Source organism: Ciconia boyciana, chromosome 3 (assembly GCF_034638445.1).
Source record: "Ciconia boyciana chromosome 3, ASM3463844v1, whole genome shotgun sequence".
NCBI classification, from domain to species: domain Eukaryota; kingdom Metazoa; phylum Chordata; class Aves; order Ciconiiformes; family Ciconiidae; genus Ciconia; species Ciconia boyciana.
This window is the reverse complement of record NC_132936.1, coordinates 76,827,792-76,852,522: the sequence shown is the minus strand read 5'-3', so window position 1 is coordinate 76,852,522 and position 24,731 is coordinate 76,827,792. Positions and strand designations below refer to the sequence as shown.

The 24,731-nt window shown below is 38.7% G+C and overlaps 1 protein-coding gene across 1 annotated transcript in view; it reads left to right on the top strand.

The window, feature by feature from the left end:
* Positions 1–24,731, top strand: part of PRKN (parkin RBR E3 ubiquitin protein ligase) — a 784,012-nt gene that overhangs the window by 645,227 nt on the left and 114,054 nt on the right. The window contains exons 8-9 of the mRNA XM_072857961.1: positions 9,138–9,199; positions 22,383–22,532. Coding sequence (XP_072714062.1) covers positions 9,138–9,199; positions 22,383–22,532 — 212 coding nt within the window. The remainder of the gene's footprint in view (positions 1–9,137; positions 9,200–22,382; positions 22,533–24,731) is intronic.

The following is a 24,731-nucleotide window of genomic DNA, read 5'->3' as shown; positions in this document are numbered from 1 at the left end:
TTTGTTTTGCCTTGCTATCTACTTATCTAGATTACTGTACAGAAAAATATCATCTGGAAACTGATGTCATCAAAATGGCATGAGTACAAGTAAAGAACCCCATGTAATTTTTTACTTCACTTTTTTATTTTTACTGGATATGTTATTTCTTACACCAATTGTAAGGTGGCCAGCACAAGAAACTTGGGTACTAAAGGGTTGTCGCCCAATTTGCAAATACACTGCTGACTGCAGTCAACAGTATATTTACAAAAAATAAATCATCAGCTGTTTTAGTGTGTCCAACAGGCTGAATGCTGGTTGTAGCATTTCGAAATAGATCTATAGCTAAGACGTATTATACTTGCTGAGAAAAGTTCTGATACCTGTAGGTAAAACAAGGGAATACCCACTGTGCATCTGTTGAACAAAAAGGCATTTGGTTTTCTTTCTTGGGGAAAAATGTTCCATGACTGAACCTACCCCAATCACAACAGATTGTCAAAATGGGTATTGGAAGCAGAAGTATGAGTTAATGGGTCAGAGAGAATTTCAGTTTGCAAATGTAGCTCGAATGCATGATCAACATTGAGAATTCAGAAGGTAAATAAATAAGGCCTTTTGTTAATAATAAATCAATAGGTAAACCTACTGATTACAAGATGGTTTCATGAGAGGGTTTTGAGCCTGATGTGTGATTTTATGATTAATGGTGGTTATCAATAACTGATCTTCCAGAAAGATCAGTTGTGTGCACGTGAATCCCCTGCATTTTAAGACCTGCAGATGTAAGGCTTGGGTCTTGAGATGACAAATTATTCACAGAACAGTTTTATCACCTTTCTTTCTTTAAGAATTCAATCTTTCTTATACAAAGGACGATATCTGTAAGTATAGTGTTGGTCTACAAATTAATGAAGCTTTAAGTTTGGTTACATTAGAAAATTATCTAGGTAACTACAGAGAAAAAGACCTCAGTAATTTACTATTTACAAAAGTATTGCTCATGAAAGTTGTAAAAAAAATTGTGAGAATGGTTATAATAATACCCTTCTGTGGGATCTGCGAGAAAACATTTCTGCATCTTTCACAATTCACAAGCACAAGCAGTATTCCAAAGATAGGCTTATGTGCTTATATTCTGCAAATGAAATACTTGATATTCTTCATAATATCTTTTTCTCTTTTCAATAAAATATTTATGCATTCCAGACACTCTCCTTAGTTTTGTCTTTGTTCATGTTCACATAACATCAAAAATGAGAAAAGGTCACCCGAAACATCAAAACATTTAATTAACACAAGCACAGTGAAGTCACTTCATACTTTGAAATCATTGTCAGTTCCCATAAGAGTGACCTCACTGTCACCAGCACAGGATTGCTTTTCACTGGAAGAGACACAGACAGCAAAAAGGTGTATTTTTTACAGCAATATTCCAATTAGTTGAACAGGTTGGAAGAGACTGGGAAAACGACATAAGAAACAAATACACACTAATTACAGGATTTCAAACCTGTTAAGTTTTGTGTGAAAGTCTAGCCTGGCTCCCTCTTCTTGCTCCCCCATTGCCATTCCCATTGTTGTTACGCACAGTGCAGGGCTGTGCTCTTCCTGTCATTCCTGCTCGCTCAACAGAGTTGTCTGCGCTGGGTTGTGCCATGCTGACTACTTGTACTTTGTGTACAGAGTCCCAGCTGCTGTGTCCCACTGTAGCTAGAGGTTGGCTGTGCTCTGGTTGGATACCCGCTATAACAAGCACCTCGGAGCCGCAGGCTTCCCTTGCCACCTTGCTGTGCACGTGTGGCAGGCCAGCGTACACTTGCCTATGTGTATGTATATATATATATATCATCATTGCTATATTGCAAGTACTGCCATTATACTGCTTCATTTCCAAACTTTTAGAATTATTTTTTTCAATATGGAACGTTTTTCATATCTGTACTCCAGTCAAATACGATCCTACATGGAGCAGTCATAAAAAAAAAGACACACGTCCATTAATTTTCTAAGCATGAAGTGGTTATTCTCATGTATTTGAAACATTTTTCAGTTGCAAGCTCGGTTTAGCAATTAGCACTGTGGAAAGATACCCTTTGAAGGACACTGATAGGTATTCTTACATGGTTATGTTCAGAGCTCACAAAAGGGTATGTACTTTTCAGAATTAACAAGTGTTGATGCAGACATAAATTTTAAGTGAGAGAAATGGAAGTTACACTGTGTTCATAAGGTAAATGCTCAGTTTGCACAGAGATAAATCTGATGGGAAAATTTACATGCTCAAAGTTAAGCATGTGCAGAAATTATTGGGATTGCAGCTGCTGGGTGAAATTAAGCTCATCTAACCTTAAAAGTCTAAAAGTTACTTGTGTAAATCTTACCTAGTCATCTTAGACTCCTCAATTAATGGAAATAAGTGGATACCTCTTTTGGGCCTGTCTCAGACGAAGGGAAGTACCCTGTGAAGGTGTGTATTTCCTTCTATTGACTAAAAAGGAAATGTGCAATGAATATTAGACTCATATAGCCAATATTTAGATGCTTAAATTCAGTGAGTTGAATCTCACCCAACTGTACCATTTGGGGAAAGATTAAATTTAAAATGCAAAGCAGGAAATAATGCTACAAATGTATGGTAGAAGATAAGATGTAGCACACAATCCTACAGTAGAACTCTATATGCTTTTAGCTAGTCAATGAACACGTTGTATGATTTTCTATAATTCTCTGAGGCTAAAATTCAGCCAGGGCCTGTCCCTGCCCCAGCCAGGACCAGGCAGCTGGGGGTCCCCGGGGCAGCCCCAACCCTGGGCATTGGGCTCCTCCCTGGGGATGGGGACAGGCTGAGGCCCAGCCTGAACATCGGCCCACAAGTGGGCCCAGCTCAGTGGGGCCCATGGCTGGACAGGGCTGTGGGGAGCTGGAGACCAGCCCTGCTGTAGCATTGCTGGGGCAGGGGCTGATGGCCCCAGGGGCTGACATGGAGTCACAGGCTGTGGGGGAGCCCCAGGGGACCAGGCAGGGACAGTCTGGGCTGGCGGTGCCATCAGGGACCTGGCACTTGCATTGGTTCTGAGTTGGCTGTATTTGTAACAGCAGTCATTTTTTGCTTTCATTTTGCCAGTTTATGCAATATTAAAGGGTTGATTTAATTTTTCCTTTGCCTTCTCACTGGAGAACATAAGTCATACAAAGTGATAATTTTAAGTAAAAACAAAACCAGAAGCTAATTCTGTCTGAAAAAAAATATGTGAAGACTTGGGTAATTAAATTGGTAGTACTTACAATCATAGTTTAATTACAAGTGTAGCTGAAAATGTGTGTTCAGACCAGTTGAAATCAGGGGATTTATGATGTTAGGAGACATTAAACTGTCCTTCCTAAATTTTGCTTCTTTATTCTTCTCTTGGAGATACATATACTTATATGAACAGATTAAAAATATCTTTATGAAAAGAATACCACAGTGTAAATTGTAAATTTACAGTTGCAAATTTCTGTAACTTTGAATGTACCTTTCAATCCTTTACCAGCAGTCCTGGCTAACCGGGGAGGTCCCTGCTGACTGGAGGTTAGCAAATGGGACACCCATCTACAGGAAGGGCCAGAAGGAGGATCCGGGGAACTACAGGCCTGTCAGTCTGACCTCGGTACCGGGGAAGGTTATGGAGCAGATCATCCTGAGTGCCATCATGCAGCACGTACAGGACAACCAGGCCATCAGGCCCGGTCAGCATGGGTTTATGAAAGGCAGGTCCTGCTTGACTAACCTGATCTCCTTCTATGACAAGGTGACCTGCCTAGTGGGTGAGGGAAAGGCTGTGGATGTTGTCTACCTAGACTTTAGTAAAGACTTTGACACCATTTCCCACAGCATTCTTCTGGAGAAACTGGCTGCTCATGGCTTGGACGGGTGTACTCTTCGCTGGGTAAAGAACTGGCTGGATGGCTGGGCCCAAAGAGTGGTGGTGAATGGAGTTAAATCCAGGTGGCAGCCAGTCACAAGTGGCATCCCCCAGGGCTCTGTGTTGGGGCCAGTTCTGTTTAATATCTTTATCAATGGTCTGGACGAGGGGATCGAGTGCACCCTCAGTAAGTTTGCAGAGGACACCAACCTGTGCAGGAGTGTTGATCTGCCTGAGGGTAGAAGGCTCTACAGAGGGATCTGGACGGGCTGGATCAATGGGCTGGGGCCAATTGTATGAGATTCAACAAGGCTAAGTGCAAGGTCCCGCACTTGGGTCACAACAACCCCATGCAACTCTACAGGCTTGGGGAAGAGTGTCTGGAAAGCTGCCCGGTGGAAAAGGACCTGGGGGTGTTGGTCGACAGCCAGCTGAATATGAGCAGCAGTGTGCTCAGGAGGCCAAGAAGGCCAATAGCATCCTGGCTTGTATCAGAAATAGCGTGGCCAGCAGGACTAGGGAAGTGATTGTCCCCCTGTACTCGGCACTGGTGAGGCCACACCTCGAATACTGTGTTCAGTGTTGGGCCCCTCACTACAAGAGAGACATTGAGGTGCTGGAGCATGTCCAAAGAAGGACAACGAAGCTGGAGAAGAGTCTAGAGCGCAAGTCTGATGAGGAGCGGCTGAGGGACCTGGGGTTGTTTAGCCTGGAGAAAAGAAGACTCAGGGGAGACCATATCGCTCTCTACAACTACCTGAAAGGAGGTTGTAGCGAGATGGGGGTCTGTCTTTTCTCCCAAGTACAAGTGATAGGACGAGAGGAAATGGCCTCAAGTTGTGCCAGGGGAGGTTTATATTGGATATTAGGAAAAAATTCTTCACCGAAAGGGTTGTCAAGCCTTGAAACAGGCTGCCCAGGGAAGTGCTTGAGTCACCATCCCTGGAGGTATTTAAAAGATGTGTAGATGTGGTGCTTAGAGACATAGTCTAGTGGTGGACTTGGCAGTGCTAGGTTAACAGCTGGACTTGATGATCTTAAAGGTCTTTTCCAACCTATACGATTCTATGATTCTGTGATTCATTAATGCAGCATTTGTACTTAAATAATAAAGCAATATGAGAATCAAGCAACAACAAAATTATTCAAACAAGTAATCTGGGGTATGATGGAACATTTAGAAGCAAATAATATGCTTAAATTTAATTTAAGTAATAAATGCTTAAATAGAAGCAAAGAAACTACTTGTGGTGAGTTTATAAAGGTGCTGGTGCTTTGAAATGGGTATCATCCCTTCATAATTTAGTTTCCTGCTTAGACTCAGGCTCATTCCTAAGACATCACATTAGTTTTATGGGTCTTATTGCTTTGAGGTCAATAGAGCTATGTCAGAGGAAAAAGTGGTATAAAAATACTAAAGATTTGCATCAATTTTGTATTTCTTACATCTTGCTCTGCCTTGACAGTTAGAAAAAACCTGTAACAGCCATTGTAGCTGAGAACATATGAAACACATAGGTTTGAATGTGAGTTGAAAGAGGGAACTAATAAACAATTTAGCTGCTATTTTATCAGTCTGCAGATGTCATAAATCCTGAGTTTTGGCTTGTGATTAAAGGCAATTGTCCATGCTTTTGCATCATTTCCTTTTAACACTCTTATGTGTAATTGTTATTGATTGATTGATTTAATATTCCTATGGTTCAGTTTATGTCTGTGGAAATTTCATGTATGCCTGTACTTTTTCAAGTAATAATTGGGAAGAGGGAAATGGAAAGTTTCAGTAAGTGTTGGACCATTTATTATAAGGGTTTCTGTACTACAGAGGGCATAAAAACTCATCCTCAAAGCATTCTACACAAAATAGCAGAAATCTGTAAAGTGCAGATTCTTTATTTAATGTGGCGTGCGCTAGTTGAGCATCAGAGACTTAGACAATACATTTTTCTTTTAGCCTTTGGTGTGCACAGTTTGCCAGTGAACCCATTGGGTGCTGTGCTTAACTTGTAATAATTTTCAAGTCGCCATGTATGTTTGCATATACATGAATAGGTTGATGGATATATGGGTGGATTTGTGGGTGAGATGACATATAGTTCTTAATGCTTTTCAGTAGAATAGGTGTTTTTTAATCTCTTTTATTTTTATTTATGGAATGGTTATTTGTCTATAGCCTTTGTCTCTAGTCACAGTGTAGGAATTTAACATCATCCAAGACTTTTTCAAAACTCCCAGATATTTGGTAAAAATGGCTCACAGCATTGGAGCATGTTTTACAAAGGTCCACTTACAGAACAGAATAAATTAAAGTAGAAATAGGAAATATCAGAAATACATCCAGAAATATCCAAAAAGAAAGGAAGATGTTTTGATGTTATTTCTTTTTTTGTTTTCCATGTTTCTCTGTTATTTCCATTTTTTCCTCAAATTATTGTTTGACAACAATAGTTTCCATTGTTTCCTCAGATTTTTGCTTCTGCAATGTGAAGATCTGCAAGGACTTCTTACAGACAGCAGACTGTTAATGTGTGTCAGCATAAGTCAATATTGCACACGTTTGACATTTCTGAACTCATTGCTGGAAAGCATCATGCCAACAGTGACGTGGTTTTTAAGCTCGCTTTCCTCCTTCCTTGCTAGTAACTTCTGGATCTCTTGTATAATAAGCTTTCAAGATCCAGTGAAAGTCTGGACTATGAAAAGATTGAAAACTGGATTGGGCAAGTCTCTGAAAAATAGACTATACAAAATATTGTATTGGGAAGAGGATGCAGCAGTGGACAACTAGTAACACTTAAAATAAACATATACATGTTTATATAGATGTCTATATATATCTTCATATTTTTACACATTTTTTTACAAACAAAGATCCTTGGTTTCAAAGTCTCTAACATGGAAGAAAGAGAAGATGCATGTAAGCAGTTCACATAAGGGAGATTATATAAATTATGCATGGGGGCAGAATGGGTTGGATTTCTGGGAGAAATAGGCGTTCAGGAAATAAGATTTCAAGGAGAATGGAAAGAGAAAAAGCTCTTGCTAGGCAAGAAAAAGAAAAAACTTTCCCATCTTAAGGGATTTAGTGAATAATAAATTGGAAAGGATAAGAGGGAAGAAAGAAATGATTGGTTGAAGAGGAAGCTGTAGAGACTGCAAAAAGCAGAGACAAGCAGAAAGCGGTTTAGTTGATGTTACAAAGCTAACATCTGTCAAAGATTAACACGCAGTATTACATGAAATCATAATTATTCTCTACACTTAGAAATTCCTGTAGCAGTGTACAATCAATGCAGATGTTTTCAGGGAAAATTACATGTGGAAAAAAAAATTAATAATTACATAAGGGCTTGAGGGTAAGAGAGAGGAACTGTGTTTTATGCAGTGAGTTCTGATCTGAAACACAGAGAAGTCAACAGCTCTGGACTACAAGTCAGGCCTCAGGTGAAGTCAGTGAGACATTTAAAGCAGTTGGTATATTCAGGGTTTGGATGAGCTGGAAGATGGAGATGTAAATCCCAGTGAAAATGGATAGAAAAATGCTGCATAGCAGTGATTCTGTGGTGGAAGTAGCAAGGACAACTTTAAGTGCATTGAGAACAAGAAACAGAATAAACAGTGAGAGCCTAAGCATGGGGGAAGTGAGGAGAGAAAATTAAAGGTGATACAGGGGTTGTGGTCCTAGAGGTTGAGGAGAATAAAAACCCATTAAGAAAGAATCACTCAGAGCTAAAACTCACACATTCAAATATGTAAATAACCTTGTGTGCGAGAAGAGGCAAGAGGTGGAAAGAAGCCTATAAGAATATCATAGGTTTTCTTAAATGGGAAGAAATAATAATATTTAATAAGAGGCAAGTCATTAATAGATAATACTTACCATGTGCTTAAACCTTGGCCACCTTAAACCTTGGCTACCTTTAAAAGGGTTTGCTGATGAGGTTGTGTTGATGATGCGTTCTCCACCTGTACCTCCTCTGAATGGAGATAAAGCATTTACCAGCAAGAAGCTGATTTGAATATAATTTCAATCAGTTCCCTAAGTAGAAAAAGTTATACCAGCAGAAGACCTGTACTAGTATAATTGTGTCTATAGTAGGGTTTTTGCCTTTTTTAGTTATGTTGCTTGCAAGTATAAAGGCTTTTCCCTTTGTATCCCTAAGACAGCTATGCCAACAGAAGTTGTGAGTGTAGGCCATGCCTCATTGGCTTTGAGGGAAGCCTCAGTGCTGATGGAGATTTCCTGACAACTGTCTCCAAATTAATTTGCATCCTTTTAATGGCAGTCATTAAGAGTGAGAGGTAACTATTTGTAGTTGCATCAGCAGAAAAGCAGGTTGATAAAAATCGTAGTTCTTCCCATGTTCTGGGGAGAACTATGCTCTTAATTCCTTTTAAGGAATTTTCTCTGTTCACAAGCAGATGCTTCAATTTATGGTAAGAAGAATAAAGCCCAGATTGCTTTCACAGTCTGCACTTTTATCCCTTGCCAGAAATGAGTCTGGTAGTGTACAAAAGTGAGTAGCAGCCTTGGATTTCATCACCAGGAAGGTAATCACAGTCTGAACAGGTCAGTAAAGTGCATGACAACTAGCAAGACATATTCTTTCTTACTGGCTGGTACAGATGTGAAAGTCTGTAGCGACTGAACGTTAATCTGATTGCAAAGTTCTGGCAAATCGCTCCCCCGCCTGCATAGCTGGTTTGTGTATTACACCTGTGGGTGACAACTACATGTTTGTGAAACAGGTTATATTTGTGACAGCCAAAATTAAAGTGATCTGTGAGGCCTATGAAATCCTTCAGGGAATCAGGGGAAGCCTGTATAACACTTAGAAATGAGTCCAAACCTGGTGTGTGAATCAGAATTCAGCTTTGGGCAGCTCCAAGGTTTGATGTTAGATCCTCTTTTAACAGGCTTTTTGGCTTACACTAAGGGGCTGGCGGTATCTGGCAGACAGTGCTGCCCTTTTCATCTTGCTTTTGTTTGTGGTCCTTTGGGGAAAGGGCTAAAATATTCGGAATATAACCTTTCTAAGTGTTCGTGGTAGCATGCTCAGAAATGTGGAAGGATTATTTGATAGATGGTTTTCAGCATTCTGGTGCCCTTGGAACCATGGCTAATCTTTCTAATCTTCTTTATCTAAGGTAATCTGTATATTATATCATCTCTGCATCTATGTATCTTATGCTGAAACTGTACTGACAGGAAGCTCTAAAATCCCTATTTTTGTTTCTTTCCAACAGCTGGCTGTCCAGACTCCTTGATTAAAGAGCTTCATCACTTCAGGATTCTGGGAGAAGAACAGGTGAGTTAGCATCTCTAAGGCAGCATCTTAATGTCGTGAAAGATAGACGCTAATGAGACAGTTTCGTCTGTCTCCAGGGAGGTAGAGTGTATCTCATGACCCCCAATGACCTGAAATGTGGGGGAAAAAACACACAAGAGATATATGTGAGATTTTTTTTTTCATTCTATCCATCAGCCTTGACAGGTTATTAATTGGTACATCTGCTATCTGCCACAGCTTTTTGGCTTTTAACTACAGCAGTAAACAGGCTCTCTAAAACAGCAGATAGACAAACAATCTGACTAAGGGATTGATACTTACCACTACTCATGATATTATCCATCTCTTTTTGTGGCCTTTTTTCTCTTTTAAAAGTGTGTTTCTCATTCATAATTATAGCTGTGCTTTGCACTCAGAAAACTATTTCTGTAGAGGGATCTTGGGAAATCATAAGTGAGGTATGCTTTACAACACTCACAAGATGGTCATAGTTATTATTTTGTCAATAATGAAATTAATGTACAGAGATATTGAGAAAATGGCCTTAAATTTTGAGAGACAAGTTGAATGCTCAATGCTTCTGAAATTCAAGTTGTCTTTGTCTCTGAAGTATCTCTCCTAATGTACTGCTTATAAAGCCTAACTGCCTGACATAGAGTTGCAGGTACTAGGGACCGAGGACCTGAAAGCTCAGCATTAGCGTGTTGTACATGAGAGTATCTGTGTCTTTTAATGAACCTAGCACCAACGGACTTGCACAAGGTTATATGAGGGCTGTGGCAGAGGTAGGAGCAGCTCCTGAAATGTTAATTCAAAGTCTGGTTTCTTGGTTTTTAGATCAGATTATATAGTTAAGAACACCCTGTTGCTTCTCCTTTCCCTGTGACTCTCCCTTTTTTTATTACAGTTAGGACTGCTGGTACATTTTCTAGACTTCCAGTTTTCCTCCACCAGCCGCCCACTTCAGTTGTTATAGAAAGTCAAAAGCCAAATTCCTCAGGGACTCAGCTTTTCCTCAGCAAGAAGGCAGTATGAAGGGAAGCATGGGAGGGTTTGTCTGACAGGAATGGAAAAAAAGACAGAAAACAGACTAGGCCAAAGGAGATACTGGAAGCAGGAATCTGGTGAGATTGAGGATTTGGGAAGAGGAAATAAAAGAAATTATGACCAGGATTGATGGGGCCAAGAGGCTGGTTAGAGCCAGCTGACAAATGGGGGGCAGAGTGAGATGAAGCTTGGGGACACTGGAGAGATGGGGCTGGCTGGTGAAAGAGGGTAGGAGTAGAAACCAGAATGGTAGGGATAAGGGTCTGACAAGGAGCTGGGACCAAGAACTGTCAGGGAATGACCAAATATGGAAACTTGCTAAAGAAACTGGTAAATAAAGCAAGATCTGTACTTAATGAGCTGCACGAGGAGGTGAAGCTAAGCCGAGTAGGAGCAGTGGGACAAAAGGAGAGATTTGAAGGAAAAGTAGGGAACAGCTAAACCAAGAGACTGCGAGTATGAGGGAGAGGGCTGAACCAGACAGACTTTGATAGCTCCACTGGCAGAGAGCTCTGAGGATGGAGTTGTAAACCTCAGCCTTGCTAATGATCACGGACAGAGCAATATAATTTAATTGATGGGCTTTCCTTTTTCTTCTGTTTGTTTTTTAGAAAAGGAATGGTAGACATAAAAACGAAGGCTAACAGAGTTAAGAGTCCAAATGAAGAATTCAGACATTAGGAAATGTCAGATTCAGGATTCTTTATGTAACCTTAATACTTTCTTTCTTTGTTCCACTCAGCTACCCTTACACCTTTGCACTAAGAGAGTATTGAATTATATGATCATATACAAGCTTCAGAAGTGGGATGTTGTAAACCATGAGGAACCACAAAAGAGAAGATAATTAATTTCTGTCCAATAATAAGAGAAGTCTTGAAGAGAGTAGAGGAGTTAGATGAGGAAAGCCTCGCTAATCAAATAAATACAGTAATTTTTGCCACTTGGAATATTTTTGGTATTCTTTCAGACTTTCATAATGAAATTACTCCTCTTTGTGTTGAATACACCTAAACAGATAAGAAATTTTTGTCATTGTGCATTAGGAGCATAAAACTATGCAGATGCAAAGTTGTTTTGCAGAATGGGTCTGACCTATAAACATTTGCCTTTCTCTGAAACTGGCTACACTAACAGGTTATTTGGATACAGTGGTTATCATTACAGTCTTAACTAAGATCTTTGCAAGCAGTGAACATTGCCATGAGGCTTGAATTATTCCATAAGCCCATACAAGTGTAAAGAATATTGCAATTATATTCTGTCCCTACAAAAGCATTGTTATCATGAGTCTGCTGATGACCACAGTAGCTCTTGCTTGAAGTTAGCACACATTTTGACAGTTAAGGAAAAGTTGGTGCAAAACCAAGGTAAAAAAAATTAAAATACATCTAAATGAAGAAAGAAAGGAATTTCAGGCAAAGTCCTTATTCACATGGCTATCTAACTATTTCTTATATTTATTTAGTTATATGTTTGCTTTTTAAAAAAATCTAAAGTGTGTCTTTTTCTGTTATCATGCATACTAGATAGAAAAAAAGTCATAAATAATTATAACACTGTTTTATTCAGACTGCTTACAATTTCAGTATCATCAACCAACACAAATTTTCTTCCACTCTGAGCAACAGTCAAAGAATAATAGGGGCACGTTACTGCTTCATGTCCAATCTTGATTTATTTTTAAAATGCTTATGTATTTAAGGCCAGATTATAAAAGCAGAATGGACTATTGTGATAATCTGTTCTGATCTCCTTTAGAATACGCATTACATGACTTTCTTGGATTAATTATTGTTTAAACTGGAGTATATTGCCTAAAAAACATCAATTCTTTGTTTACAAATCACTTGCAGACCTTAGATCCTATTATACCTCTCAGTAGTGAAAGACAAAAGATTCCCAGCCTCTTTTCTTTCCACCACTCTACCAGCACCAGTATGCCCCCTACATTGCATATCTCCCATTCCTCAGTGTCCAGATCCTTTACATTTCCAATTCCCTTTGTCCTGTCACAAGGCAATAGGTGATCATCATCATAAAAAATGACTTCAACCTGTGAGTGTAACTCAGAAAAAGCCACCATACCCCTGAAACAGGACTAAAAAAATTGCTTATACAGTAAAAGGGAGTCTGTTTGTCAGTCAGACCGTCATCGAAATATGTTTCAGACAGAATGAAGGAACCTTTCAGTTTGAAATGGACGTTCCCACTGGAACTTGTGGGTTCCAGTTAAGCCAGTGGCTGCCCAATAACAAATATAATTTCCCTTGTAGAGATTTCTATTTGTTCATCTAAGAGGTGCCTTAGTGCTTTTGGACATGGATGGACACAGCTCAGATTTAGCTCATGATCCGTCACACTGCTTCCCAGACAGAAATCCCATTCTGCAATTGTGGGTTTGTTCCTAGAAAAATAACTTTACTTGTGACTGTGCTGAAAACTAAGTTGTTTCCAGTTTACCAACAGTTCAGATACCCCTGTAGCATGAACTTAACCATCCATGTTACATGTTCATTACTTCCTCTCCTCAAATTGTTACAAGCTTTATCACTGATGTGCTATGTTCTTGGTTTTCTTCCAAGTCATTGATAAAAATTTTAGGTGGCAAGGCCAAGAATCAATACCTTCAGGACCTTTTTGGAAACACACCTGCTTAATAATGATTGCCCATTTACAATTATATTTTAGACATGCCAGATAGCTAAGTTTTCATCCTCTTAATATATGGCATGTTAATTTTGTATCACTCGAGATACTTAATCAAAATGCCAGGCGGCAGCAAGATAAATGCCTTAAAAGAAGTCTCTTACCTTTATCAACCAAATTTCAGTCAAATTAAAATCAGGCAACTCTTCCTAATACAAAACCCTGGTCTCTACCTTTTGTTCGTCAAGTATTTGCTTCCTGTAAATACTGCCCATATATAATTTTTGTTGATGTCATTAAGAGAGAAAGGTTTTGAGCGGCTTGCAGGATCAAACCACTTGAAAACATGTGTCTGCCTGTCTATCCAAATAAGATGTTTCTTCATCTAAATGTAAGCATTGAAGGAAAACGAATGCTGAGGAAAAAAGGCTTTGTGTTTAACTTGAAGTGTGAAGAGTTGCTGATTAATCTAATATTTCCTAAAAGGAGTTCTGTAATAATAAAACAGTTGTCCAAATAGTCAAAGTTCTTGGTAGTCTCCTGGACACATAAAACTCTTATGTCTTCTGTTCCCTCAGGAATGTACATTATGGGAAATTCATTCTAGCTGGAAAGTCTATCTGTTAAGGTTTAGTTGGTGGCAACAAGATAGTTTTTAAAGTGGGAATTGTTTTTAGACTTTATGGAAAGAAATAATCATAGTCTGTGTGGTGAAATAGAAGAGTACAAGCTTCCCTGGTACACGATATGCATTGTGGATACCTAACTTACCACATAAAACTGGCTTCCAGAGTAATTGGCTTAATATGCAACACAAATACATTTAGCAACAGATTGCTACCCCACTTGATACTTGACCCTTTGAGAAGGTGCCAGAGACTCTGACCTAGAAAAGTCTCCAAAAGCGGCTTTGACTGATTTGTTTTGGACCTCCTTTTCACAGACTCTCCCAGGGCACAAAGGTCTGTACAAGGCAAAGAGAATCTCCTGGACATGCAGTCCCGGGGAGGGTACAACCTGAAGCTTTCTGACTGTCCTTAGCTCTGTTGAGCTTTTTCTTGCAATCTGATCTCACTGTTCATAATCCATCATTTTCCCCTAGCATAATGGATACAGTCCAACCTGCTGGCTAACTGCTTCACTTCATAGGTACCTGAGATACACTCAGGATTGGGATGAAAGATTTATTAACTGGGAAGCTATTGAAAAATAGCACAATATAAGAAAGTTAGTCTCCTGCAGTAGCCATGTGCCCTGTCAAGCTGGCTGTCTCTGCAAGTAAATGCAAATGGTTCTACAAGTGGTGAACACTTGTTCTACAAGTACAAGCTGCTTACAAAAATATGTTAAAGATGCACTAAATATGGGCTCTGCCCAAATACAGTGGAAGGCAGGTAATTCAACAAGCCAGTGCCAGAGACAGCAGAGAGAACACTTTAATTCAGGCCTAAACACAACAATATACCAACATAGAAAGATGACTTGCAGTGAACTGTTACGGAGTCTCCCTAATGACTCTCTGAGAAACTTCCCTCTTCTCCCCAAAGTGATAAAAAAAATCTTGTTTAATTGTTTAAACGGAATATTGTGATTCATGAATAAAATAGCAACTACATCTGAAGGCTGGAAGGGAAAACAAATAACACAAGAGCAATCTGCTGCTATACCTGAGTGCCCCCAACAGGTCACAGCACAGATGAAGCAGATGACATGCTAGTGGGCAGGAAAAGAAGCTGCTAAGTAATGTATAGCTGCGCTTCTCTGCTATATCATCTGCTCTGACAACTTTGCAGAATGTATTGGCCAGTTTCTTGATATTTTGACAGGGGAATGATCAATTTTAACAGATCTCTCCTATCAGCTGCTACTGCAACTCATATCACTGCTCACTTCTCCTTTAGAAATGTTGTGGTCATTTATATCCCTGGAATCTGAGCAAGGCTGAATGGGGGCACTCCTTTTTTTTTTTCACATTTCCTTGCCAGTTGGGGAAAACTTATGCAAAGGAATGTCCTGTTTTGAAAATCTGCAGACATACATCCCCATGCTGTTCAAAGGTGGTGTGGGCTTGTGCTAGGTTTTGCTGTGAGCTGTAACTTTAGGAGATATGGAAATCTAGTATTAAAAGAACACAGTGTGGACAGAAATAATTTAACATTATGGAGGTTTTAAAGGAATTTGTACACAATATGTGTGCATGGCAAGGGGAAAGTCCTTTGGATTTTTATTTTGCTTTCAATACTTGCTAGAATACTTTGCTTATGCAACACTTGCATAAGTGTATGCTACAGAGTATTAATGTAAAATCAGTCTTAAACTAATTGGTATATATTTACCCATTCAGGCAAAAGTAATGTCATCTGACAGTTCTAATTAATCAGCTGAGTTTAGTGCAGGAAACTGTCAAATACGATCAACTAAGTGCTTCTGAAGTATTTGTGGGTCAAGATTTTTTGATAACTACACTTGGAAAAAATATAAGTTACCTCTCGATAATTCACATGCAGTCAAAAGAAAAGAATACATTTTCACTGAATAATTTATCTAGTTCATAATTACTAAACCAAAGCTATTTTGTTAGTATTCTCAAATCTGTATCTTTACGAGTATACTTCCTTACAGCTCTGTGCTTTCCCGCCCAGTCCCCTGGCTTCAGCTACTACTCAAAGTGAGTGATACCTACACGCATCTCTCAGTTTCTTCCACTTTTCTGTCTAATATGTGATTTCCGTCCATCTCATTTGGCTCACCTTTTGGATTTGTCATCACCATCCCATCACTTTCTCTCTAAAATTGAGCTACTGCATTTAACTTCTGATCCTCTTTACACCACCTTTTTTTATAGGTGGAACTACACAACAAACTTTACACTCTTGCAATTTCATATGACCAGTGATGTGCCTCTCTTTTCTTCTTATGCTATACCTGCTTTGAATATCTCCCAACCACCTTGTTCCCTGACTTCAGATGTAATTGGAATCCATGTGAGTTCCTCAGCTTTGTCTCTCCTGGATTATCAGAACTTTATTCTCTTTGAGTTCTTGTCATAGGCAGGGCATCTCTACTTCCTTTTTTAACTTGTTGTCTGTGCACTAGACAAGTAAAAGTAATTTATTTTTGGTTCAACAGCTGAAATAAAAAATGGGGAGAAAGAAAGAAGAAAGTACTTGTGATCAAAACTAATTTAAAGGATATTATTTTCCTGTCAAAACCAAAAAAATATGTCATTTTGTGTAGAACCCAAATTTCCATTTGGTAATTGTCTGTAAAAACTACCAATTAAAAACTTGAGTACTTCTTAAAATAGAGGAATTATCTTCCACCCAGCTTTTATTAAACTCAGAGAGAGCATTTGAACCCCAGTGTTCAGGGTCTCAGGTGTATGTAGAAGATGGGATTTCTTCCATCCCTTGGATGACTTCGATCTGCTTTCAAGGAATATGCATATATTCACTCTTGTGACCTGAGAAGTGGAATTCCTGAGAGACAGTATCTACTTCAGTGAATCTCAGTTGCACAATTTGCAACACCATCAACTGAAAAGATTTCTTTGCATCAGTTACAGCCTTAGTGGTTGTTACTTGTACGGGAGAAAGGAACATGGATTTGAGCACCACAAGGGTCAGAAGGAACTGAATGTTTATCTCCAGCATTCAGTCTATTCAGACTGATCCCACAAATACCTGCTGGAAGATCACAAACTTCCAATTGTTTGTAAATACAGTGCCAAGCCATACACTGTGCTTAGTCCACTTCATTGCATCATATTGCCTCTCATATATTGTTTGATTTCCAATACAACCTGCTCCAGTGTCCTCTCTTCTCAGTATTCTTTATTTTCTATTTTCATACTACTCACCTTGTGCTTCCTTTCATATCATTCTGCAAACTGCAGTCTTTCCTTTCTTTCCCCCTCTCTACTCCAGTTTAATTTCATCCATGAATTGTGTTGCATTGGTCCTGTCAGGGGTTTCTTATCTAAGTATTTTCTTGAGACTGCCTTACCCAATTTTCCATGAATCTCCAAAGTCAGGCAAATTCCAGCCCTCTAGAAGGTGGTTCTCTTTCTGGTCTCCTTTGTGGTGCTCCTGTGGGAACAAGAAGAAGCTGACGCTCTGAACTTGCTCTTCCCATCCCACCGCTGGCCAGCAGAGTAGCCCAGTAATTCAGGAAAAATAAAGTAAGGGTGCTTCATGGAAAATCATGTTAGTCTATCTCTTTTCAGTCTATATTTTAGATGACACTTTTGTACATATTTTTACTAGTCCAATGAGCACTAAGGGTTTTGTACTTTAAGTTGCCTAATTACATTATGGAACTAATTTTTTTTTTTTAATGTGTATAATATGTATAAATAAAGTGCTTAGTCTACATTATGGACTAATAGCCTCCACAATCTAATTTTGAAACACACAGATGGTTATTTGATTTATAGGAGCAGTAAAAACAATCTGACTCCAGAAAGTAGATTTTCTTCCCTGTGAGACCATTACATGCGGTTATAAGAAGCAAGTAATCAAATTACCTTTCAGAGATTAGAAATTTTGGCTTTACATCTACTGTTAAACTTTTGTCCAAAGTTCCCTGCAAGGCTACTACTGAGCAGATGCTTTTAGGTGAGAGGAAAAAAAGGAAAATGAAGAAAACTGTGCCCAAAATGTAAAAGCAAAATTAAAATAGCACAAGGAACATGTGCTGTGGCAGAGAACATTGGAATAGATGATCTTTTAAGATCCCTTCCAATCCAACCCATTCTATGATTCTATGATATTAAAGCATAACTCACAAATTAAATAACATGGCAAGGAATCGCTGTGTTCACAAATTGTATTTTGCAAGAGTTTTGGGCATCCAGGTGCATTTCAGTTTTGTCTTAGTATCTGGATCTCAATGTAACTGAAAAGACTGCAATCCATAGTTAAACCTGTTTTATTCCTGTGTCAGCCCAACGATTGCATTTATATTACCCTTGATTTACAACATCAAATGATTGAATTTCCACTGGTTGAAAACCTGGTACTGTTCTAAGACTCAAGGGACACCATCCCAATCTGGAAAGTGGGGAGCAAGGAACAAATGGTTACAATTATCCAGCCTATGTGTCTATGTCATACTGTAATTCATAATCATTTATAAAAATAATTTCTAAAGGCTGTGACATGTCTTTACAAGCAAAGATTGCATGAAAGAATTCATGATATGGTTGAAATACCATCAGTAGAACTGGAAATTTTTTCCAGTCAAAATTTTTTTCCATGAAAAGTATAGATTTGGGTTGACTGGGACGATTCACAAACCGAGGGAAAAGTTCACGACAGGATACAGTTTTCAGAGAAAAAAAAAAAACAGAACATTTTACAACTACTTTGTTTACAACTACCTTAGCTGTCTTTGCACTAGTGGTTTGGAGTAAATAATATTTTTAAAGCCTTTTTTTTTTTTTTTTCAAATAAGCATTGAAATATATGGTTCTATGGTGAATCCGTCAACTATTTACCTACCTGTATTTCTGAGGACCTTATTACAGTAGCATATAAATGCCTGACATGCTTTGCTCAAAAGCTGATTTCTAGCAGCAGTAGATGGCTGGTGATTTCTGTGTAATTTTATGCCTCCATTACCATAGTATTTGATGTCCTCATGACTATTAATGGATTTTGCCTCTTAACACTACAGTGAAATCAGCAAGTATCATTCTCCCTCTTTACAAATGGGGAACTGATGAGAAGCATAGATTAAGTGACTTATGTGAAAACCACAGGAAGGCTATGCTGCTGCCAGGAATTGAAATCAGGTGCCATGGATGCCAGTTCAGTCAAGTTCCCCATATATTAAACTTTGTAAGAGGTTTTTCCTAAAAATAATTTGAGATATTTTTCCTCCTTGTAGCCTGCAGAACTGTTTTACACATGATGAGTGCATCTCTAAATAGAAGGCACATTGATAATAATAGAGTAATAGCTATTGTGAAATATTTTGAACGTACAGAAGAGTTAGGTTCATCTTTTAATGACAGCTCTTTATGTGTTAGATGTCTAGCCTAAGTTAGTTTTCTCACCTTCAGCTATAGCACTTCCACAGGGTGATTCATCCTACCTATCTTAGACATCGCATGTAAGTCAGGATAAATTCCCTACTTGGGATCTTGTTTCTTCTCATTCAATATATTAGGAGCCTATATGAGTCGTTTAGGTTAGATGTTTAATTTTTGAAGAGCTAAAATTGTGTGAGGTGGTTCACAGTCTAAGCTATTTGGGTACCTAAACCTTGGTTTCAAAAATAGCTTAGGCCAGGTGACTTGGGAGTAGAATTATTGGAACTGAAGCACCTATTGTAGGAGTCACCTAATTTCAAGTGTCAATATCTAGCAAATTGTCTGATCTCTCTTTATAGATAATAGAACAGGGCACTCCAGGGCTCAGTTCTTGTCATGCTAATGTACAAATCTAAAAGAGAAAAGGTGAATTGTATCCTATTCTCCTGTTAATTATAAAAGGAGTCTAAGCAACCAGTGCAACTGTAGGCATCATCACTGCAGAAATCCAAACTAAAATGAATTCTACTTTAAATCTCCAGTTGAGAATAAGAGGCAAAGTAAACCAATGGTGATTGTCTGCTGGAATATCCTTAAATATCTCATCTGGACATGTGATCAAAAGTACATCACAGGGTCCAAAGACATTTAAGGGCTTTTGAAAATTGACTTGCTTTAAGTGTGTTGATTGCATCAGTACTGTGTGATATGTATGGCTGTGGTATATAAGAGAAAAGGCCTCTAATAGATATAATCTGTCACTATATGCAAATAGTTAATTAATAATTCATGAGTAAGTGTTTTGGTCCTTTACAAGCCTTTTTTATAAATGCACCCTTAATGTAAAGTCAGTCGTTCTGTTTCGGGCCACAGAATACAGCATATAAATCTGCATATGTTATGTATGACTGTGTTACGGCAGCGAACCTGTATGTGTTCTGCTACTACATGTTTTAGTTGGTTGCTGGGTTTTAAGTGAGCTAGTGTACAGGCACAAGGAAAAAGAAATTGGAAAATGACATCTTATGAATGTATCTGGACTTTGAAGGTAGAAAACAGGCTGGTAACTAGATGTCACGATGTGCAAATGCATTTAGTAGGATCTTCCCTGTCTTCAAATTGATCATTTGTTTGGCTTTTATAGTGTGAAAATCACCGGTGAGAGTGCTGTACTGATCTGGCATGAGTCCTGTGCTGAACCAGTATAAAATGTCGAATTTGCTGGACAGAATACAATGGCTTTGTCTACCTTGCCAGTAGGTGGACTGGATCTTTCCTTTCTGTCTGTAACGTTCTCTGACAAGACAGATTGATTCCCATCTTACCTATCTTCCATTTTTGTGTATCAAAAAAAAGGAGAGGAGACAGGAGGAATCTCTCCATGCCCTTTTATGCTAAGTTAATGACTGGAAAGCATATCCTTTCTTTCAGCTGAGCATTTATAATGGAAATGCTGACAGAATCTCAGCTACAGTGTCCCTGGTGTTTGCCTCCGTAATGAGAAGCTGCTAACAATCCCACATCCAGCACTATGTTCCCTCTTAACGGGGTAAGACAATCGCTGTCCTCACCTTGAGGTCCAGTCTGCCCTGAAGAAAAATTAGGTCAGCAGAGAGTTTTGCAGCTGTGTTTACCCATATATCTGTTTGAGGCCAGCAGAACAACTCAGAGCACTCTGCATGTATTTAGTGCAAGGATCACAAACTTTACTGAAAATTGATAGAGTCCAACGTTAAATATTTATGCCATTACTCTGGTTTCAAGTATAATAATAACAGAAAAACACCCGTTGACTTGTTGAGCCCCTACATTAAAGGAGACTTTGCAGACATGTCTTGTACATTTCTCAAAATACTGGTATCTTCCAGATCCAAGATCCTTAATTCAGGATTCCTGGCTGCCATTCATACACTCAGTCATATTTTGAAGGCTTTCTTTCCTTTTGGATTTTGCTTTTCTTTTGAGAGGGAGTTTGCTTGGATTTTTTTTTTTAATTGACAAAGGTGGATACTTTCAGTTTGGTAAACTTTTTTTTTTTCTGGGATGCAGCACTTTTATGTCTGTATATTAGAGTGTTTTAAGAAGTCACATACTATTTTTAAAAAACCAGTGTAACAAGACACGTTATGGCAACACTTAAGAATCTTCTTAAATGTACACAGAAAATATGCAGTGGAGCCCCTGTCTTTGTAATTTAGAATTCTTCTTATATTCTTTGTATATGAGGTTTTGGTCCTATTGCTTCAGTTTTCCTTGTGGGATTTCTTTGGAGAGGGGTGCAGAAAGGGGAGAGAATTTTTTATTTGTTATCCCCCCCCAAAAAGAGAACAGGATTTTCATGAGCAGTTATGGGAGAAAAGTTTATGAAGCACTAAATACTGTTGTGAGTGTAACATAAAGTTCTGTTTTATTCCTTTAGCACACCACAAAGTCATTCTGCTTGCAGAGAAAATTCATACTACTCCTTTCCTCTTTGGCCTTTTGGATTTTCCTGTTTTCTTTGGGGCTGTTAGGACCAAATGCTTTCATTTATTTCACTCTACAGTAGACCAGATTTATAGGCGAATCTGAAGCCTGGTTTACAAAGGTTATATAGCCACTACTGTGGAACTGCACCAACGCAGAACTCTAGAGTGGACGTGATTTACATGTACGCACCATGATTTGTATTTGCTCAGCTTATCTCCGTCTGAAAGCAGGGTAAGTTAGACCAGGGAAAGTTATTGCAATGGCATCAGTCATTTTAGAGTGGGCGTTTTTGTCAGTGAGGAAACAGTGAGCATGTTATTTAATATTGCTGTGTGTCAGTGCCTCCATCATTAAAATGGAGGCATTTCCATACCCTTTGAGGCTATGAGGATGGAACTAGATGAAAACTGCAAAAATTAAGAAAATTTCCTGGGAGACCGTGGGAAAAAACTACACCTAACATGGAAATAAATGTATATCAGGAATTATTTTGCCAATCAGTTTCATGAAATTTATTTTGAAAATAAAGTTGGCTGGGCAATTTTTACAACCCTTTAGCTCTAAAACATTGTATTGTACTTCTACTTATAGATCCTTGGGGTTTTTTGTTGGCTTCTTTTCAATCTGTATACAGCATTTATCAGTATCTGTTGTTGGACTATATTTATGATGTTTACAGTAATTTTTTTATAGCAATATGAGAATTCTTGAGGTTACTTACAGAAACCTCTGCTGTTTTCTTGATTTTAATATTCCACACAATTTTCTGGTGGTGAAAATGATAGCTGCAAGTCAGAAAATGATGAAGATGATGTGAGTTGGAGCGGAGTGACACCCCATTTAACGACACTGAGAAGTTTTAGACTTTTGACAAATAACCCAAACTTAGCATTTGAGACATTAGGATGGCTTGATTATGTGGGATAGATTCAAGCTCAAAGTCGGGGGGGGGGGGGGGGTTGTGTGCCATTGGAAGTTTAACAGCAGTCTGTTGCATTGTAGTACAACCGCTACCAGCGCTATGGGGCCGAGGAGTGCGTGCTGCAGATGGGAGGAGTGCTGTGTCCAACTCCCGGCTGTGGAGCGGGTTTGCTTCCTGAAGCAGGAGTGAGGAAAATTGTATGTGAACCAGGCAATGGAATAGGCTGTGGGGTAAGAACGTACATTTTTTTACTAGCGGTGTGGGAAACAATTGATATTGTATGATGTTAGAATAAGGGGGGAAATGTTTTTTCCCTTTTCCACCAGTGACTCTCAATTCCCTTCATACCAGAGTGGGATACTGTAGCTCAAGTTACAATTTAAATATAGCACCATGGCTTTGGAATGATGACTTCATTGTGTAGACTATGTCCATTCCAGAATTCTTTGCTTTATTTGGTTTAAGAAGTTGCTGAGTAGTTACGGGAAGAACTTGAACTGTGCAAATGACAATTGAAATGCACTTTGACTTTCTTCTCCTAGCACTCAGCAAAAACTAACAGGATCTTGAGCAAACCATTCATTACTGTTAACACCAACTTTCTTTATAAGTCACAGAAAAAGGAGAGAGAGAGAATGATCAGTCTGTGATACTGCAGTGACATTGCTTATGCATTTTAAGATACAGGATGAAAAAAAATACAGAAATATTTTTGTTTTCTCATAAAAAGTGCTTTAGAGCAGTGGGAATGCACAATTAATGGTGGATTTCTGGAAAACAAAAACAGATGACACTTGAAAATATTTTTGCTAAGAGGTCAAATCATACGGATCAGTGATTTTTTTTGGCAGTACAAATAACAGGTACCTTACAAGAACCAAGCTTTGGGGGAAGTAGAAACATGTAGAGAGAAACCTCTATATAAAACAAACTATTAAATGTTAGGTCAGAGTGGCTAACTGATGTTTGTACTAAGTGATTCTTTCCATGGTTGGTATTATTACTGAATTCCATGCAGGCTATGAGAGAAGAGAAAATATCTATATTTATAAAATATTATCATGCTCTTGCTGTTGTCTTTCTTGTCGAAAATGCACTTTTTATTGCAGTTTTGATGTTGCCCAAACTGATACCATGGAAGAATAATTGTTTGCCGAACTAGGAAGTTGCAGTAACTTGTCTTCTGTGAGTAGGTTAGCATCTGTCGACCTTGGTAAAACTTTCTATCTGTCCATGCAGTGGTGCATGTAAAACAGAGTATTCCTCAGACTCACTGAGCAGATATAGGGCTATAAAATAAAGCAGAAGGTGGGAAAGTAATAAGAAACAAGACTGAGTAAACAAAAAGAAATGCCTCTGGATTAACTATTAGGGATTGGTTAAAAAAGATAAAATCACAAATAATTTTTACTCTGCTGTCTGCCTTGAAGTGATGAAAACCAAACTGTGTTTTGCAGCTTCATTCATCATCATTCTGAATCTGCAAATGCCCTGTGAATAAAGTGTACATAGCATAAAGGATTGATGTATTGCCTGCTTCAGCAAACTGCTCTGTTTCCTTTTATGGACTCTGTGCTGTGCTTGCTAGTGACCAGATCTGCAGCCTTGAGTTTAACCTCACCCTTTGTTTTGGATTATGTGATGTCTTGAACATTAAGGGGTACAATTCACTGAGGCTGAAATGAGAAGCAAGAGGCTGGTCTGTAAGCCAAATTATGGTAAAATTAAGGCCCTTCCTCAGAATCTATAATGGAACAGGGTGAAAACATGTGTCTGTGAATCTTTCTTTGCACCCTGACAAATGATAACCTCAAGGAAGATTTGTCACAGAAGATTTCCTGTAGTGACATTCCTAGCACTGAAGTCAGCTGCCGGTGAGAAAGCTGGCTGCAGGTAAGGATCTGCCTGCAAGGACACCAAGACAGTTAGGAAAGCTATTTGTTTCTATGCTGTTTTCTGTAGTCACTTTGAGTGTTTTCTATTCAGAAAGTTAAACTATGGTGGGTTTTTTCCCAGACAAAACCTGGCCTTTTTTAGTGTGAAGGCCTTCCACTCTTCTTTATGGAATCCAGGAACATCCACTTCAGAGCTCCGGGTTCCCTCACGAGTGTACACAGTGATTTACAAGCTCAAAGAAAGGCCCAAGATGAAGAACGTCCCTTTTGTCCATCCAAATAAAGGTAGCGAAAGATGCCTTGCAATACTTACCTGTACAGCTTAGGTTAGAGACATGTTCCTTGTTGAAGCTGGTAAGCAAAGAAATAAGGCAGGCATTATGAATCTGGAGATTCTTTATGAATATCTGTGTCATCCTTTAAGCTGTACTGTAGATATGTAGAGTGTCTTTTGGGGTATTTGAACCTCTGTCTTTGGGTAAAGTTCAGAGTTGATAACATATTGCTAACAGCAGAAGTTACATCTAACAGCAG